This window comes from Ranitomeya imitator, chromosome 2 (genome assembly GCF_032444005.1).
Source record: "Ranitomeya imitator isolate aRanImi1 chromosome 2, aRanImi1.pri, whole genome shotgun sequence".
In the NCBI taxonomy this organism is placed as follows: domain Eukaryota; kingdom Metazoa; phylum Chordata; class Amphibia; order Anura; family Dendrobatidae; genus Ranitomeya; species Ranitomeya imitator.
The window spans coordinates 284,641,214-284,660,147 of record NC_091283.1 but is presented as its reverse complement, the minus strand read 5'-3'; the positions used below and the strand labels follow the sequence as shown (position 1 = coordinate 284,660,147).

Here is an 18,934-nt window from a genome sequence, read left to right as displayed (position 1 = left end):
CATCACGGGCTCTGCAAACGTAACATGATGCCCGCAGACCATTCCATCAAAGTCTGCATTCCAAAACGTCACTACTTCCCTTCCGAGCCCTGACATGTGCCCAAACAGTGGTTCCCCCCCCACATATGGGGTATCAGCGTACTCAGGACAAACTGGACAACAACTTTTGGGGTCCAATTTCTCCTGCTACTCTTGTGAAAATAAAAAACGGAGGGCTAAAAAATAATTTTTGAGGAAAGAAAAATGATTTTTTATTTTCACTGCTCTACGTTATAAACTTCTGTGAAGCACTTGGGGGTTTAAAGTGGTCACCGCACATCTAGACTAGTTCCATGGGAGGTCTAGTTTCCAAAATGGGGTCACATGTGGGGGAGCTCCAATGTTTAGGCACATAGGGGGCTCTCCAAAGGCCACATGGTGTCCGCTAATGATTGGAGCTAATTTTTCATTCAAAAAGTCAAATGGCACTCCTTCCCTTCCGAGCCCTGCCGTGTGCCCAAACAGTGGTTTACCCCCACATGAGGTATCGCTGTACTCAGGAGAAATTGCCCAATAAATTTTAGGATCAATTTTATCCTGTTGCCCATGTGGAAATGAACAAATTGAGGCTAAAAGAATTTTTTTGTGAAAAAAAGTACTTTTTCATTTTTACGGATCAATTTGTGAAGCACCTGGGGATTCAAAGTGCTCACTTTGCATCTAGATAAGCTCTTTGGGGGGTGTAGTTTCCAAAATGGGGTCACTTGTGGGGGAGGTCCAATGTTTAGGCACACAGGGGCTCTCCAAACACGACATGGTGTCCGCTAAAGATTGGAGCCAATTTTTCATTGAAAAAGTCAAATGGCGCTCCTTCCCTTCCGAGCCCTGTCGTGCACCGAAACAGTGGTTCCCCCCACATATGGGGTATCGGCGTACTCAGGATAAATTGTACAATAACAATTGGGGTCCAGTTTCTCTTTTTACACTTGGGAAAATAAAAACATTGTTGCTAAAAGATCATTTTTGTGACTAAAAAGTTAAATGTTCATTTTTCCTTCCATGTTGCTTCTGCTGCTGTGAAGCACCTGAAGGGTTAATAAACTTTTTTAATGTGGTTTTTAGCACCTTGAGGGTTGCAGTTTTTAGAATGGTGTCACTTTTGGGTATTTTCAGCCATATAGACCCCTCAGACTGACTTCAAATGTGAGGTGGTCCCTAAAAAAAATGGTTTTGTAAATTTCGTTGTAAAAATGAGAAATTGCTGGTCAAATTTTAACCCTTATAACTTCCTAGGAAAAAAAATTGTTGTTGTTTCCAAAATTGTGCTGATGTAAAGTAGACATGTGGGTAATGTTATTTATTAACTATTTTGTGTCACATAACTCTTTCATTTAACAGAATAAAAATGTAAAAATAGAAAATTGCGAAATTTTCAAAATTTTCGCCAAATTTCCATTTTTTCACAAATAAACGCAAACATTATTGACCTAAGTTTACCACTAACATGAAGCCCAATATGTCACGAAAAAATCTCAGAACCGCTAGGATCCGTTGAAGCGTTCCTGAGTTATTACCTCATAAAGGGACACTGGTCAGAATTGCAAAAAACAGCCAGGTCATTAAGGTCAAAATAGGCTGGGTCATGAAGGGGTTAACAGTTGATTTCCAAGTAAAATATATCCCATGTTAAGAAAATGAAAAAGGCTTCTCCTCTGTGTGACTGCTCTGATGTCTAACAAGACTATCTTTCCGGTTAAAACATTTCCCACATTCTGAACAGGAAAAAGGCTTCTCCCCTGTGTGAGTTCTCTGGTGACCAACAAGATGTGATTTATTGTTAAAACATTTCCCACATTCTAAACAGGAAAAAGGCTTCTCCCCTGTGTGAGTTCTCTGATGGGAAACAAAATGTGATTTCTGTGCAAAACATTTCCCACATTCTGAGCATGAAAAAGGCTTCTCTCCTGTGTGGGTTCTCTGGTGCTTAACACAATCTGATTTATTGCTAAAACATTTCCCACATTCTGAACAGGAAAAAGGCTTCTCCTCTGTGTGAGTTCTCTGATGGGAAACAAAATGTGATTTCTGTGCAAAACATTTCCCACATTCTGAGCATGAAAAAGGCTTCTCTCCTGTGTGGGTTCTCTGGTGTTTAGCACAATCTGATTTATTGTTAAAACATTTCCCACATTCTGAACAGGAAAAAGGCTTTTCCCCTGTGTGGATTCTCTGGTGCGTAACACAATCTGATTTATTGTTAAAACATTTCCCACATTCTGAACAGCAAAAAGGCTTCTCCCCTGTGTGAATTCTCTGGTGGATATCAAGAGCCGATTTCTTATTAAAACATTTCCCACATTCTGAACAGGAAAAAGGCTTTTCCCCTGTGTGAGATCTCTGGTGGATATCAAGAGCCGATTTCTTATTAAAACATTTCCCACATTCTGAACAGGAAAAAGGCTTCTCCCCTGTGTGAGTTCTCTGGTGGGTAACAAAATTTGATTTCTGTGCAAAATATTTCCCACATTCTGAACAGGAAAAAGGCTTCTCCCCTGTGTGAGTTCTCTGGTGTACATCAAACGCTGATTTCTGTTTAAAACATTTCTCACATTCTGAACATGAAAATGACTTTTTTGCTTTAGGAGCAGTTTGTTTTTTTTTGCCTCTTTTTGGACTCTGATTTTCCATAGTAGTCGGTAATAAATCAGAAGATGGGACCTGCTTCATAGGATCGGATGACAGATCTTTGCTGTGAATGGATGATGCTATATCTGGAGTAATAGCAATCACTTTAGTTGTATCTTGTTGGATCTCAAGATCATCAGATTTAAAAATTGACGATGTCAGCTGTCCCTCTAATCTCCAGGTACAGTCATCTGCTAAGATAAAAAAAATGTTTTAATAAAATATCCTTGAGTTTTATATTTTTGAACATTTCTACTTAAACTGTCCATAAAAATGGCAAGCTTTGTAAAAAAAACTTTAATAATTTACCAAGACAATGACAGTCTTGCAGTGTGCTCAAACAACATTTAGCAATACTATAGCGAGAGGAACCCACTTAATTTATAGTGTGTGTCTCCTGAAGCACAATTTGGGCACTATATGTTGGGTAATAAAATAGTAAATGTGTAATTTTTCACTCTCCAACATCACTACCAAGACAATGACAGTGCACAGTCTAATAGAAAACCTTGTTGGATGAACCAGTAGTCCATGGTGTTCAACTGTTTGTTCATTCTGCCTCCCAAATATCGAATAAAAAGAAACCAATGTTATGTAGGCGAAAAAAATACCAATTCTCCTCTCACAAAAAACAAGTCTCCACTCAGGTCCATTATCTGTCAATGGAAAAACAGAGGTTTCCACACTATTAGTGGCTCAAAGGCTATTGAAAAGCAACAAGGTTTCCATAAACCAATTCAGCAAAATCCGCTCTCACTTCTGAGTCTTGCAGTGTGCTCAAAAAACATTTCGTGCTCAAAAACATTTCGTATCCCTGTATTTAGCAATACTATAGTGAGAAGAACCCTCTTAATTTATGGTGTGTGTCTCCTGAAGCACAATTTGGGCACTATATGTTGGGTAATAAAATGGCAAGTGTGTAATTTTTCACTCTCCAACATCCACTGCATGTTAATTTACAGAAAGTGACTGTGGAGTCAAAATATTCACTCCTAAGGATTATAACCCTCAGTGAATTCATTTATAAAATGTAATCACTTTGTGGGGATTTGGACTGTTCTGGTTTTCTGTCATTTAGTTATATTAAGGCTTCGGTATTTGATGTGTCTAATCTCATCTGGGATCTGTTCCTTCTGTCCAGCTGGAGAAATCTGCTCCCTACTTCAGCCAATTGGAAAGTACCACAACCTACTAAAGCTCAAAGCATATTGCCGGAATCTGCCTGATACAGCTTTGTTCTCCTCTGGTTCAGTCCTCTGTGCTCAGCTTGCGGCTTGTGCATTTTTTTCCTGTTGTGACCGTGGCCCGTTTACTGACTACTCTTGCATTAGATTCTGTATTCTGACCTTCTCTTTCTGACCCAGCTACCTGACTATTCTTCTCGCCATCTAACACCACAGAATAGCAGGTAATACCATGGTCCAAGCCTAGGGGTCCCTTTGTAAGTCCAGATTCCATGTAAGGGTGCTAAAGGGTGATGAGTAAGGCAATCCTTGGCATATGGAAAGCAGAGGCGATAGTGCCAAGCTTATTCATGGTGGATATCTTTTGAGCTGCCAAGTGACCACGAATAGTGCTCGCAATACATTGTGTCTTTAAACTATTCCAGCAAGATCTGTATTCAAATAGCTAAATGGCGCTCCTTTCCATCTGAATACTGCTATGTGGCCAGACAGTAGTGTACAACTGTATATAGGGTATTGAGCAAAGCTGGAAAATAATTTGTAAGATCCATTTGTTTTCTATTATTCTTTGTGAAGAATTCCAAACTTACCACTACATAAAGTGACACACGTCAGATATGAAAAATGAGGCCTAACTAGGAACTACTGAAATGATCAAGCTCAAAAGTCTTCATCAGTAATAAATGAGTAACTAGTGGTGAAACCTTTTTATTTAGTAACATCAGGTGGTGGCTGTTCTCCAGATAGGCAGCTGGAAACGTCATTATTTCTTTTGTGTCAAGCGCCAGTGGATTATCTCTTAATAGTTGTGAAACCTCTCTGGTGTAATTAGCATATGGGTCTCGGAGACTTCACAATCTACACTATCGTAAGCTCCAATATTTTCGGTCAGATGAGTTTCGGGAGAAATATTAGGCATTTAAAGAGAACTGTGTATAAGGCCGGTTTCACACATCCTGATCTTTCCGGTACCAGAAAAACCGGCACCAGAGATGTCCATGTGTGTAATACTTGTGGCACACATGTGGAAACCGTGTGCCGCTCGTGTGCAGCATCAGTACCACATGGACAGCTGGCAGGGAAGAAGCGCTACAGTAAGCACTGTTCTCCGGCGGCGGGTGCTGAAGATGCTCTCATCATTCTCCCCCTGCCGGTGGGAGAATTCTGAGAGTTATATTAAAGTCAGAATGATGACAGCAGGTGGGGGCTTTTGGGACTATTACTCCCATCAACCTATATCTGCTGCCGCTAAGAACAGTGACAGCAGGACCGGATGATGGGGGTATCTCTTATCTGCCACCTGCGCTATAACTGAATAAATTAGTGAAAAAACAGGTGTGGGTTCCCCTGTATTTTCTTTAACCAGTCTGGCAAAACTCACAACTGGAGGCTGCAACCCTCAGCTGTCAGCTTCAGCAAGGCTGGTTGTCAAGAATAGAGGGGTCCCCACACTTTTTTTAAATAATTGAAAAAAATGACGTGGACAGGAGGTAAGTTCTATAGAAAAGGGCTTTCAATGCCCAAAGTCATTTGAACAGTTATGGGTGGTTGAATATGTTGTGGTCTTGAAGTCAAATTGTGATCACACTATTGTAATACAGCCGGACTACACCACCGATAAAGCAGCCACAGTCGGTGACTGAGAAGAATCTGTGACTTCTCTGCATTTAGTGGTCACTACTCACCTGGGTAGTCATATGTAGGAATCTCCTCTTTAAACCGCTCATCACCCCTCACATATGTCTCTGTAGTATTAATATGGGTCAGATCTTCACCCTGAAACAAATATTGTAAAAGTCACAGACAGATGGAGAAGTCACATCTATGATCAGCTCTAATCCTGCCATCTCCACCGTTCTCATTACACAAGTATAAAACATATAATTCTGGTGGATAAAACAAGACTGAGCACAAGACCTTCACAGCCGTCTACACGTCATATTGGAGATCTCATGACACCTTCTCTCCATCTACCTGATGATCCTGAGGAACATTGGGATCTTCTTGTTTACAGTCCTGTGGAAGATGATGATGGGGACATCTCTCTGGTGTTGTCCTCCTACTGGATAGATCTGGAGGAAACACATACAGGAAATGAATTCATTCTTTACATACAGATAATTATAGGCCGTGTGTATTTAGTCCTGTCTACTACCTGGTGATGTGAGGGGCTGGAGAACCTCTATCATAACGTCCTTGTACGGATCTTTGTGTCTTTCTAAATACTCCCACTCCTCCATGGAGAAATAGACGGCGACATCCTGACACCTTATAGGAACCTGACACATACAATGATACCATCATCCCCCGATCCCTTCATAGCGTTACTGTATAATGTCCCAGCACTCCCAGCAGTGTCACCTCTCCAGTCAGCAGCTCAATCATCTTGCAGGTGAGTTCTAGGATCTTCTGGTCATTGATGTTCTCATGTATCAGGGGGTGAGGTGGAGGCTCTGTGATTGGGCTCAGGGGTCTTCCCCATCCCTCAGACACAGGGTCCTGACATCGCTCACCAGAGGTCTTCTTCACCACTGTGTAATCCTGGTTATGGAGAGACACATTAATAAATCTCACTACAGACATTTCCAGAGTCCTCACCTCTCCAGTTCTGTCCATCTGTTATTCCCATAGATAAGAATTATGTAATGTGACGTCATCAGAATCTCTCACCTCTCCAGTAAGCCGGAAGAGGATCTCTAGGGTGAGGTGTAATATCCTCTCCACCATCTTGTCTCTGTCCATATGCATCCTTGATGGGTAAATCAGGAAAATTCTCTTATATAGAGAATTTTGTAGAGACCTGAATGGAGAAGATGAGCCGATGTAACATCATAAAATCCTGTGTAATAATACAATTACTGGGAAACATATGAGGAGAACGTGTAGATGTTGTATTCTCTAGTCTTATATGGACTGGAACATAAGTTAAATTGCTGACTAAGACATCTCCTCCATGTTCCTTTTCACTGGCTATGTTACTCACTGCTATGGCAGCTGATTAGATTTAGGAATTACAAGTTCCTTAAGACTGACCAGAAAATACAATCACCAATGGTATTTTTTTTATTTTACAACATTCTCTTTTTGCCAGACATCTACTAATAAAATTTAGGCCACAGACAACAAGCAGTTTCCTCCTTGGAGTCGGCAGCTGAATACGTTCCTCATAGACTCATCTTCCATAACGCTAATTCTCATCTCATTTACAGTCACTGGAATCGGCATTAGCAATACTGCAGGAGATATTCATTACACGTGACAGGAGAAATAACTACTTCATGATGAGGACGACATCTTCATCTTCTACTACGGCTCTAGAAACATATTTGGCCAGAGTCCGTCACTGACTCCATCACCACCGGCCGTCTATATGAAGGTTTCCCGTCTTTCCCGCACTGTAATCTTCTATCACGTTAGATCTCAGGGCAGGAGTTATTTGATGCCAATGTCTCCATGTAGGCTTCCATTTATTACATGACAAACACCAAAAAACAGGTGTGAAAATATTCCAAAAATAGTTATAGTGAAGTGCTGAGGCACCAAATAGAAAGTTTTGACCCAGTATATGGACACCTTGAACCAATATTACAACCTCCACTATAATAAATCTTCAGGGTGGGACTATTTATAAGGCCGGGGTCACACTAGCGTATGGCATGTGATGCGAGAGCATAGGATGTGATATGCTAATGACTCTCGGCTCCTGCTCTGCTGCGAGCGGAAGCAGAGTGTCATGCTACTGTGCTCCGAGCCTCTCGCACAGAGAGGATTGGAGCACAGCTGTGGAGGAGGCGAAGAAACTAATTTCTCCATCTCCTTCCTTGCCGGGGTCGGTGTATATCGCACAGCACTCAGATGATATCCGAGTGCTGTGCGCTGTGTCACTCACACCCATAGACTTATATGGGTGCGAGTGAGCCAAGACTCGGCCGAGTCTCGGTGCCAATCGCAGCATGCTGCGATTTTCTCGCATGTCGATTCGGCATGAGAAAAGAATTGCAGATGTGCGTTGGCCCAGACAGTTGGCCCAGAGAGATGTTTTCTCGCATAGCACTTGTCCATGTTATACGCTAGTATGACCCCAGCCTAATCAAGACAATGGAATGAAGAAAATCAGCACTCACCCCTTTTAAAAAAATACTTCAGTCCTTTTTAATTTTTATTTGAGTCAGGACAATGACAAAAAGTGCAACAGTGCTAGGATCATGGCGGCAGGTGCAGTGATTTAAAAAAAAAAAAAAACACATGACGGACAACGGACGTGTCGGACTTAATTTGCACTTCTACTAGTCCATGTTTCACTGGTCTATGAACATGAACCAGTAGAAGGACTGAAATATCTCCTAAAAAGGGCGAGTGCTGACTTTCTCCATTCCGTTATCTTGATTACAAAAATAATATTGAGGATGGTGGTACTGTGGGAACATTATACGGTGTGTGGGGGTTAAAAAAGGGGCACCGAACTATGAGAGTAATACATGTTTCCATGGTTCTCATTATAGTTGGGTCGTTTGTATCTATCAGCGGAAAAGGAAGAAAACCATTGTGATTCTTATAAGGAGGCAACACAAAAACCCCCCTAAATATAACATTTTATATTAACCCCACAGTTTGTGACTCTCCAGGGTAAATTGCTATCTCACCATTGGATTAGAGCTGATACTATGAAGCTAAAGTGACTAAAGTGTTTGTCAGAACTGTCCGAGGATTATTAGAGGTGATAGTTTCCCCTCAATTAGAAGGGACACCTGTGGATATTGGGGTCTTTATGATGCGCCCACAGGGCAATAAGCTACTCGGTACCGGGACCGTTCGCAAGGGGGATGTCACGGTCGCTGCAACCCGGTCCGCGGCCCTGGGCATCAACGTTAAAGGGAAAGGTCTTTGAAGGGATAAAGTTTGTGGTGACACCACCTGTGGGGTTCGGTTAGGATTGGGACCAACGCTGCATTAGAGGGGTCCCCTTGGGGATGTTGCGGCAGCCCAGATGTTACACTTCCCACAGGAGAGGCGGTGTCCAAAGGGGTCCTATGGTGTGTGGCGTAGATGTTGTAGCCGTTGAATAAATGGAGGACACAAGTAATAAGACTTTACCTGGTTTACTTGTGGGTGACAGGCCACAGTCCAGGGTACCAGGCACAGATGATGGTGGTCCGGCCAGCTCAGACGCAATTCAGAGTTCTCTTTCCCCAGTAGAGGTCCATGAGCCTTTCCTACTTGCGCCTTTCTAAGTGGGGTCCCTGCTGCCTGAAGCTTCTTACAGGGTCCTCCAGATTCCTCCTGTCCTGGTACAGGTACCTGCATGACGGGCAGCTTGAGCCTTTTTACAGAAACTCTCAGATGCCCCGGGCTCATCAGGTGCTGCTGTGTCTCAGGCGTGGTGCGGGCAGGTGACATATAGTATAGTGCAATCCGGTTCTGCTTCGTGTCCTAGAGTCCATGTAAGCCTTGGGCTCCCGATACCCAGTTTCTGCGCTTTAGCTCTGAGGGTGCCCTGTTGCTGTTCCCCTCTGAGCTCTGCTTCTCTCCTGTGTTCCATCCCTTCCGGCTGCTCCACATGCAACCCAACAGGTTTCTCCTTCCCAGAGGCTGCAGCTCCCTAGTGGCTGCCAGGCCTCTCACGTCTGCGCCAGACATCCTTCTACTTCAGTGTCCTGTGTCTAACTGCCCAACTCCTCCCCCAGGTCAGGAAACATATCTGAGGGAAGCTCCCCTGAATCCGGGTCTTGAGCTCCCCCTCCTGGCCTGGACTTGGAATGTGTTGCATGTAAGTGCTTTACCTGGTAAAGAGAACCCCTTTGCCTCTGAGCATGACATCACCTTCCCCGAATGAAAAGTAACATCACTGCAGCAACCGGTTACCTGGGGTGCTGCATTTACCTGCTACAGTTCTCGTGGGGTTTACTCGGTAAAGTGCTGGAATCACTTTCTCCCAAAGGGTTAAATGCCGTCTGTAGCTTCAATGTCTTTCTATGAAGCTTCTTCTCTGAACTTTCTTCCTGTTTTCTGCCGTATTTCTATTACTCTCCAGAATCAGGAATGTATTAAGTCCTATAGAAACTGCGGAGAAAGAATCATTTCTAATTCTGTGTTTCCAGGATTCTTCTTGTGGGAATTGGCTGTGATATCCCATGTGCAATATATTTCTAGTATTAAAGGGAACCTGTCACCAGATTTGGCAGATAAAAGTTACAGCCACCGCCTTTCAGGGCTTATCTACAGCATTCTGTAATGCTGTAGATAAGCCCCCGATCCGACCTGCAAGAGAAAAAAATAACTTTTATTATAGTCACCTGCGGGGCAGTCTGGTCTGAGGGATGTTGCAGGTCTTTGTCAGGCGCCTCCCATCTTCTTGCAATGCTGCCCTCCTGCTTGCTTCATGGCTACAGGGCATCACGCTCCTGAACAGGCATACTTATCTGCCCTGTTGAGGGCAGAGCAAAGCCAGGAAAGGTCAGAGAGGCCCAGCGCCTGGGCACTGCAGTACTTTGCCCTGCCCTCATCAGGGCAGATAAGTATGCCTGCGCAGGAATGTGATGCCAAGGAGCCAAGAAGCAAGCAGGAGGGCGGCATCGCAAGAAGATGGGAGGTGCCAGACCAAGACCTGCGACATCCCTTGCAGGTGACTGTAATAAAAGTTATTTTTCTTCTCTTGCAGGTCGGATTATAGAATGCTGTAGATAAGTCCTGAAAGGTGGTGGCCGTAACTCGTATTGGCCAACCAGGTTTGCTTTAATAAGTAATAACCCTGTCACTCTATGGACGTGTGATGGTTGTTTGCTTCTTTCCTTATTTTCTTGTTTAATTTATTATCTTTATGTCACGTACAGTGGATACGGAAATTATTCAGACCCCTCGGGGTTAAAAAAGGAAAAAATCCGCAAAAAAACCGCGCAGATTCTGGCCTGCGTTTTCTGCCAAGAAATGTAGAATCTGCACAGAAAATTCCAGTCAAATCGGCAGCCCTGACCTAACCTCAATTGAGCATCTCTGGAGATACCTGAAAATGGCTGCCCACCAACGTTCACCATCCAACCTGATGGAACTGGAGAGGATATGCAAGGAAGAATGGCCGAGGATCCCCAAATCCAGGGAAGAAGACTCATGGCTGTACTAGCTCAAAAGGTGATTCTACTCAATACTGAGCAAAGGGTCTGAATACTTATGACCATGTGATATTTCAGTTTTTATTTTTTAATAGATGCAAAAATTTCTACATTTCTATTTTTTTTTTCAGTCAAGATGGGGTGCAGAGTGTACATTAATGAGAAAAAAAATTAACTTTTTTGAATTTACCAAACGGCTGCAATGAAACAAAGAGTGAAAAATTTAAAGGGGTCTGAATACTTTTCTTACCCACTGTAAGTGTATTGGTTCTGACATTTGGTATCTTCTCGTCATTTGACAATCAGTGTATAAGGAACACCCAAGGGATATGACACATGATTAAACAAGGCATCCGACCTGGAAAAATCACAAAAGGTGCATTTTCACACTTTAACTCCCTTTCCATGATGTCCCCATGAAACGCTGCTTGTGCCGACAGCAGATGGATCTCACGTCACGGTTTTGACAAGATCTTCTCCTGGATTGTTTAATAGGACTTACAGGAGGAACCAGTCCAGAAAGCAGAATATCCAGCAAGTATTCGCCACATATTCCTGCAAATTCCCTGACGTGTTATCAATTGTATTCACTAGTGATGAGCACGCACTAAAATGCTTGAGTGTGCTTTATTTAAATCAAGCAGGTCGGACGCTCAAATTCGAGTACCGACTATAATGGAAGTCAATGAAAAAGCATTTTAACAGAAAACCCTAACAGGAGGGCCTGGGGGGCAGGGAAATCACTGAAATGGATGGAATCCGTGCTCAAATGGAATGTGAACAGCATGGTGAAGACACCTGGACACATATCAGACTCCAAAGTCACTCCTGGGTACTAAAGAAAAAATGATGCGGTGTCCCTTCCAATTTTTGATAACTACACTACACAGCGGACATCAATCCTCAAAAATATTACCCCGATTGCCCATGCACCTGGAAAGAGCCAGGCAAAATGCCAGAATTGGTGCATCTAATGTGATGTGCCAATTTTGGGGCTGCTACGGGCTGGTATTTTTAGGCTGGGTAGGGACCAAAATCCATCAACCTTAATATCAGCCCCAGATGTCTGCTTTACCTTGGCTGGTTATCAAAACTTGCGGGGACCCCACAACAGTTTTTTTTAGTTATTTAATAGGTTTAAAAGTTAACCCCTTCTCAACATGTGCTGTATATACAGTATACTGCTGAGCTCCCAAAAGCGTAGTATATATTTGGCGCTGCTATTTCCGGTCACCGCTCTGCATCGTGCAGTGATCGGGTTAAGATGGGATAGCAGACCATCCCTGCACGTTTTACTGGGGGTCTGTAACCCCCCGCATCGGCAATGTGTCAATAAAGGGACTTTTTTAGTTAGCGGATGTCGCATGTAAGTGACTTCCGATTGTTTTTTTTAGAAAAAAAATAATAGTAGTTAGTACAGTGTAATTTTAGAGAAAAAAAAATTGCACAGAATAGCAAATAATTGTTTGTGTCGAGTAAATTTTTAGCGAGTGCATTATTTTGGTGATGTCTGTTTTTCACTAGCACAAAAAAAGAATTATTTACTTTGAGTAAATTTTTAGGTAGTGCATCGGGGGGAGCGTATGGTGTATTGTTGGTGATGTCGGTTTTTCTTTTGCAAAAAAAAAAAAATGAATATTCGTGCCGGGTAAATTTATAGGAAGGGCATTAGTGTAGTGATAGTGAACATCTAATTTTTTTTTATACAAACTTTTTTTTTTTACATCCATTTTTTTTCTTTCCAATTTTTTCTGCTAAGTGCTTCTTCTAAATTGTTTCTCTCTACTTTTTATAATAAATAGTATCCTATACACAAGCTCCATACATTACACGTGTAAAGTACCACTTACACATTCACGGGAAAGATAAAATAAAAATGGCCCATTCATCAAGATGGAATTCATCAGATGAGGCATATGCTTTTCTTGCCTCCGACACAGATTCAGCCAGTGAGGCAGATCCAACATTCCTTTAGTCCTCCTCCTCCTCATCTAGTTAGGAAGAACCCATAGTAAGGTGCTCTAGGACACAAGCAACCCCTCCAACAATCAATCCCATAGGGATTGCACCTCCAAAAAATTATCAGCCCGTCCTTCCGGATTTCATCAGCAGCTCAAGAATACAGTTTGACTCTACTGGCCTCACTGAATTTGACTTCTTCAAATTCTTTTTCAAGGAGGAGATAATAAATGTATGGTGACCCAGATAAACTTGTATGCCCATCTATTTTTCACCCAAAATACCACGTCATCAGACATTAGCTGGACCCCTATAGATGCAGCAGAGATGATGACATTTTGAGGAATTGTGCTGCATATGGGCATAATCCGAAAACCAGAGCTTCGGAATACTGGAGTACTGATATTCTCTACAGTACACCGGTATTCCGCATGGCCATAACAAGTACACGATTTGAAGAGATCCAAAAATGATTGCATTATAGTGATAATGCGCACTGTGCTCCCCGAGAAGATCCAAAGTTTGATCGTCTATACAAAATTCGGCCAGTAATTGAACACTTCAGCAGAAAATTTGCTGAGGCGTACATACCCCAGAGGGACATCTCTATAGATGAATCTCTGGTTCATTTCAAAGGGAGGCTAATATTCTAACAATACCTGCCCAGTAAGAGGTCCAGGTATGTAATTAAACTGTACAAACTGTCTGAGAGTACCTCAGGGTACACCCACAGATTTAGGGTCTACAAGGGAAAGGACACCCAGATTAACCCCCCTGAATGCCACCCTGTCCTGGGGGTGAGTGGGAAAATTGTGTGGGAATTGCTGCACCCACTGCTGGATAAGGGTTATCACCTCTACATTGATAACTTTCACACCAGCATCCCCCTCTTCAAGGCCCTCTCTATCAGAAGTACAGTTGCCTGTGGTACCATGTGAAAAAATTAGAGAGGCCTGCCTAAGCCACAAATTGGGCAAATGCTGAGAAAGGGAGAAAGCCGAGCCCAATGCAAAAACAACATGCAGGTGGTCACGTATAAGGACAAAAGGGATGTCCTAATCTTCACACCACCATACACCGTGACAACAGCTCCCTTGTCACTGTTCGTGGGACCACAACACAAGTCCCAAAGCCAGATTGTAACTTGGAATACAATAGGTACATGGGGGTAGATCTGTCAGATCAGGTCCTCCAACCATACAGTGCCATGCGAAAAGCCAAAGTATGGTACAAAACAATTGGTTGTGCACATTGTATAGATGGCACCGTACAATGTTTTTGTGCTGTTCTGATCTGCAGGCAATACAGGGACCTTCCTTCAGTTTCAGGAGGTAGTCATCAAGGTCTTAATGTTTGGCACTCAGGGAGGTGAGGGTTCCGTTACTTCTGAAACTGATAGTGCCCGTATTGTCCCAGGTCAACATTTTCCAGGACCGATTCCCCAAACTGTGAACAAAGGAAGATCACAAAAACGGTGCAGAGTATGCTCCAAGAGGGGAATCCAAAAGGACACAATTTACCATTGTGAAACCTGGTCTGAGAAACCTGGTCTTTAAATTAAGGATTGCTTCAAAGCGTACCACACATCCACAAATTAATAAAATTAGTTTTTACCCTGTTGACAACACACTTTTATAATCTGATGTACCCCGACATCTTACACATGATACCACATTATAAATTCATACACTAGTAAAACTAAAAATGTTATAATCATTACTATAAAACTATACCTCTAGATAAATTCTTTGAGGGATGTAGTTTCCAAAATGGGGTCACTTATGGAGTATCCAAGCAAAAAAAGAGAAGTGTTTCTAGCGAGCGTAGAAGGAACAGTGATAGATCTTCCATTTGGTGAATCATCTCACCAATTGGAAGATTATTTATTATATGACGGGCATGACAACAGGAAGCTTGTAAAATACTATTTACCTCCGTGAATTTTTTTTAATCCGGTGTTACAGATACTAATTAATCTGCATAGCCAAATAAACTAATATCTAGTAAGTTCACAGTCTCGTTATGATGTCGGTAAGTGAATTTCAGATTAAAACAGTTATTATTCAAATAATCAGTAAGCCTTGGTATTTCTGATACCTCCCCCTTCCATACTATTAAATACACTTTTAATTATAAATAAATATTTTTTTTTTTTTAAATATTGCTTGCGATTTTGCCCTTATAATGGTTTTATTTGTAGTATACAGCTCTGGCAAAAATTAAGCCCTTTCTGACATTAGACATACTATCCCGTCGAGGTGGGTTGGGCCCGTATGACCACCGACGGGATAGCAAGTCTAATGTGATCAGCCACGCTCATGAGGGAGCGCGGCCGATCGCAGCCGGGTGTCAGCTGACTATCGCAGCTGACATAGGGCACTATGTGCCTGGAGTGGTCACGAACCGCTCCTGGCACATTAACCCCCAAAACACTGCGATCAAACATGATCGCAGCGTTCCAGGGGCATAGGGAAGCATCGCGCAGGGAGGGGGCTCCCTGCGTGCTTCCCGGAGACCCTCGGAGCAATAATAGGGACACATACGGCAGCAGCGGCTCAGTATTGGGATATCAGGCGCAGTAATACGGACACATACGGCAGCAGCGGCTCAGTATTGGGGTATCAGGTGCAGTAATAGGGACACATACGGCAGCAGCGGCTCAGTATTGGGGTATCAGGAGCAGTAATAGAAACACATACAGCAGCAGCGGCTCAGTTTTGGGGTATCAGGTGCAGTAATAGGGACACATACAGCAGTAGCGGCTCAGTATTGGGGTATCAGGGGAAGTAATAGGGACACTTGTGAATTCCGCTCTTGGGCTCCCTCCGGTGGTTGTAAGTGGCACTTTTGTGAGTTCTGCTCTTGGGCTCCCTCTGGTGGTTTTAAGTGGAATGGCTGCTCCTTGGATTTAGCAGTCTGCAGCTGCTTCCACTAATTGTCTTTCTGCTCGGCTTTTATGCCTGGCTCTTCCCTTCAGCCAGTGCCACTTGTCAATGGTTCCTGGTTGGATTCACATCTCTGCTTGGACTTCCCTGATATCCTGACCAGTTCAGCAAAGATAAGTCCTTGCTTTGCTCATTTCTGTCCACATGTTGTGGACTTAATTGTTCTGTGCATTCTATGTTTTGTCCAGCTTGTCAGTATGGATTAATTCTGTTAGCTGGAAGCTCTGGGAAGCAGATTTACCCTCCACACCTTTAGTCAGGTGTGGAGATTTTTGTAAACTCTGTGTGGAATTTTTGTAGTTTTTAATACTGACCGCACAGTATCTTGTCCTGTCCTATCTATCTAGCTAGTATGGCCTCCTATGCTAAAATCTGATTTCATTTCTGCGTATGTTATTTTCCCCTCCTCTCACCGTCAATATTTGTGGGGGGCTATCTTTCCTTTGGGGATTTTCTCTGAGGCAAGATAGGTTTCCTGTTTCTGTCTTTAGGGGAAGTTAGATCTTAGGCTGTGCCGAGGGGTCTAGGGAGTGTCAGGTACCCCCCACGGCTATTTCTAGTTGCGCTGCTAGGTTCAGGGTTTGCGGTCAGTACAGATACCACCTCCTTCAGAGCTCGTCCCATGTTGCTCCTAAACCACCAGTTCATAACAGGACACATACAGCAGCAGCGGCTTAGTATTGGGGCATCAGGGGCAGTAATAGGGTCACATAAGGTAGCAGCGGCTCAGTATTGGGGTATCAGGCGCAGTAATACGGACACATACGGCAGCAGCAGCTCAGTATTGGGGTATCAGGTGCAGTAATAGGGACACATACGGCAGCAGCGGCTCAGTATTGGGATATCAGGTGCAGTAATAGGGACACATACGGCAGCAGCGGCTCAGTATTGGGGTATCAGGAGCAGTAATAGAAACCCATGCAGCAGCAGCGGCTCAGTTTTGGGGTATCAGGTGCAGTAATAGGGACACATACAGCAGTAGCGGCTCAGTATTGGGGTATCAGGGGCAGTAATAGGGAGACATACGGCAGCAGCGGCTCAGTATTGGGGTATCAGGAGCAGTAATAGAAACCCATACAGCAGCAGCGGCTCAGTTTTGGGGTATCAGGTGCAGTAATAGGGACACATACAGCAGTAGCGGCTCAGTATTGGGGTATCAGGGGCAGTAATAGGGACACTGTTGTGAATTCCGCTCTTGGGCTCCCTCCGGTGGTTGTAAGTGGCACTTTTGTGAGTTCTGCTCTTGGGCTCCCTCCGGTGGTTTTAAGTGGAATGGCTGCTCCTTGGATTTAGCAGTCTGCAGCTGCTTCCACTAATTGTCTTTCTGCTCGGCTTTTATGCCTGGCTCTTCCCTTCAGCCAGTGCCACTTGTCAATGGTTCCTGGTTGGATTCACATCTCTGCTTGGACTTCCCTGATATACTGACCAGTTCAGCAAAGATAAGTCCTTGCTTTGCTCATTTCTGTCCACATGTTGTGGACTTAATTGTTCTGTGCATTCTATGTTTTGTCCAGCTTGTCAGTATGGATTAATTCTGTTAGCTGGAAGCTCTGGGAAGCAGATTTACCCTCCACACCTTTAGTCAGGTGTGGAGATTTTTGTAAACTCTGTGTGGAATTTTTGTAGTTTTTAATACTGACCGCACAGTATCCTGTCCTGTCCTATCTATCTAGCTAGTATGGCCTCCTATGCTAAAATCTGATTTCATTTCTGCGTATGTTATTTTCCCCTCCTCTCACCATCAATATTTGTGGGGGGCTACCTTTCCTTTGGGGATTTTCTCTGAGGCAAGATAGGTTTCCTGTTTCTGTCTTTAGGGGAAGTTAGATCTTAGGCTGTGCCGAGGGGTCTAGGGAGTGTCAGGTACCCCCCACGGCTATTTCTAGTTGTGCTGCCAGGTTCAGGGTTTGCGGTCAGTACAGATACCACCTCCTTCAGAGCTCGTCCCATGTTGCTCCTAAACCACCAGTTCATAACAAGACACATACGGCAGCAGCGGCTTAGTATTGGGACATCAGGGGCAGTAATAGGGTCACATAAGGTAGCAGCAGCTCAGTATTGGGGTATCAGGGGCAGTAATAGGGACACATACGGCAGCAGCGGCTCAGTATTGGGGTATCAGGTGCAGTAATAGGGACACATACGGCAGCAGCGGCTCAGTATTGGGGTATCAGGGGCAGTAATAGGGACACATATGGCAGCAGCGGCTTAGTATTGGGGTATCAGGGGCAGTAATAGGGACACATACGGCAGCAGTGGCTCAGTATTGGGGTATCAGGTGCAGTAATAGGGACACATACGGCAGCAGCGGCTCAGTATTGGGGTATCAGGGGCAGTAATAGGGACACATACGGCAGCAGCGGCTCAGTATTGGGGTATCAGGTGCAGTAATAGGGACACATACGGCAGCAGCGGCTCAGTATTGGGGTATCAGGGGCAGTAATAGGGACACATACGGCAGCAGCGGTCAGTATTGGGGTATCAGGGGCAGTAATAGGGTCACATACGGCAGCAGCGGCTCAGTATTGGGGTATCAGCAGGATGAGGAGTTTGTGCAGGTTGGGAATAGATGGTGATGGCTGGAATATGAGAAGTGAAACGTGTCTTTGTAGTATGTAGTTGTAATCAAGGTTACCTGGTTAGGAGCCCACTCAGAAGTTTCGCCCCCCCTGAACCAAAACCCTAGCTACGCCTATGTGTTACATCACTGCTCACACCACACAGAGACCCCAAAAGAACCTCAGTACAAAAGGGATTAATGTCCCCCAGTAATTGGGAATCTCCACTTACCTCCACCTGCAGAGTCCCACACCACGTATATGGGTGCTCTGTGTACACAGGACCTGTGATGAGGTCACATGGGGGAGGAGTCAGTGGTCACATGATCAGGGCCTCAGTGCATGTAGGACTCTGCACCTGACTCGTTAGTCTGCAGTTAGCTATTAGTTATTAGTTAGCTATTAGATTTTCATGTATGATGAATTATACATAGAGTGGATATTGTTTGGTTTAAATTTTGTTCAGGACTTTCAGATGTTTATTTTGACTACTTGTGGTCCTGGGTTATTCACGTAAA

General features: G+C 43.8%; 1 protein-coding gene across 1 annotated transcript; it reads right to left on the bottom strand.

The window, feature by feature from the left end:
* Nucleotides 1–1,322: 1,322 nt before the first annotated feature.
* On the bottom strand, nucleotides 1,323–18,708 carry LOC138663184 (oocyte zinc finger protein XlCOF22-like). The gene is made up of 7 exons (XM_069749336.1): nucleotides 18,649–18,708; nucleotides 6,519–6,648; nucleotides 6,210–6,389; nucleotides 6,004–6,127; nucleotides 5,823–5,920; nucleotides 5,534–5,624; nucleotides 1,323–2,855 (listed from the first exon to the last, which is right to left on the bottom strand). The coding sequence occupies exons 2-7, from the start codon at nucleotides 6,594–6,596 to the stop codon at nucleotides 1,666–1,668; spliced, it is 1,761 nt and encodes a 586-aa protein (XP_069605437.1). The 5' UTR covers nucleotides 6,597–6,648; nucleotides 18,649–18,708; the 3' UTR covers nucleotides 1,323–1,665.
* Nucleotides 18,709–18,934: the final 226 nt, after the last annotated feature.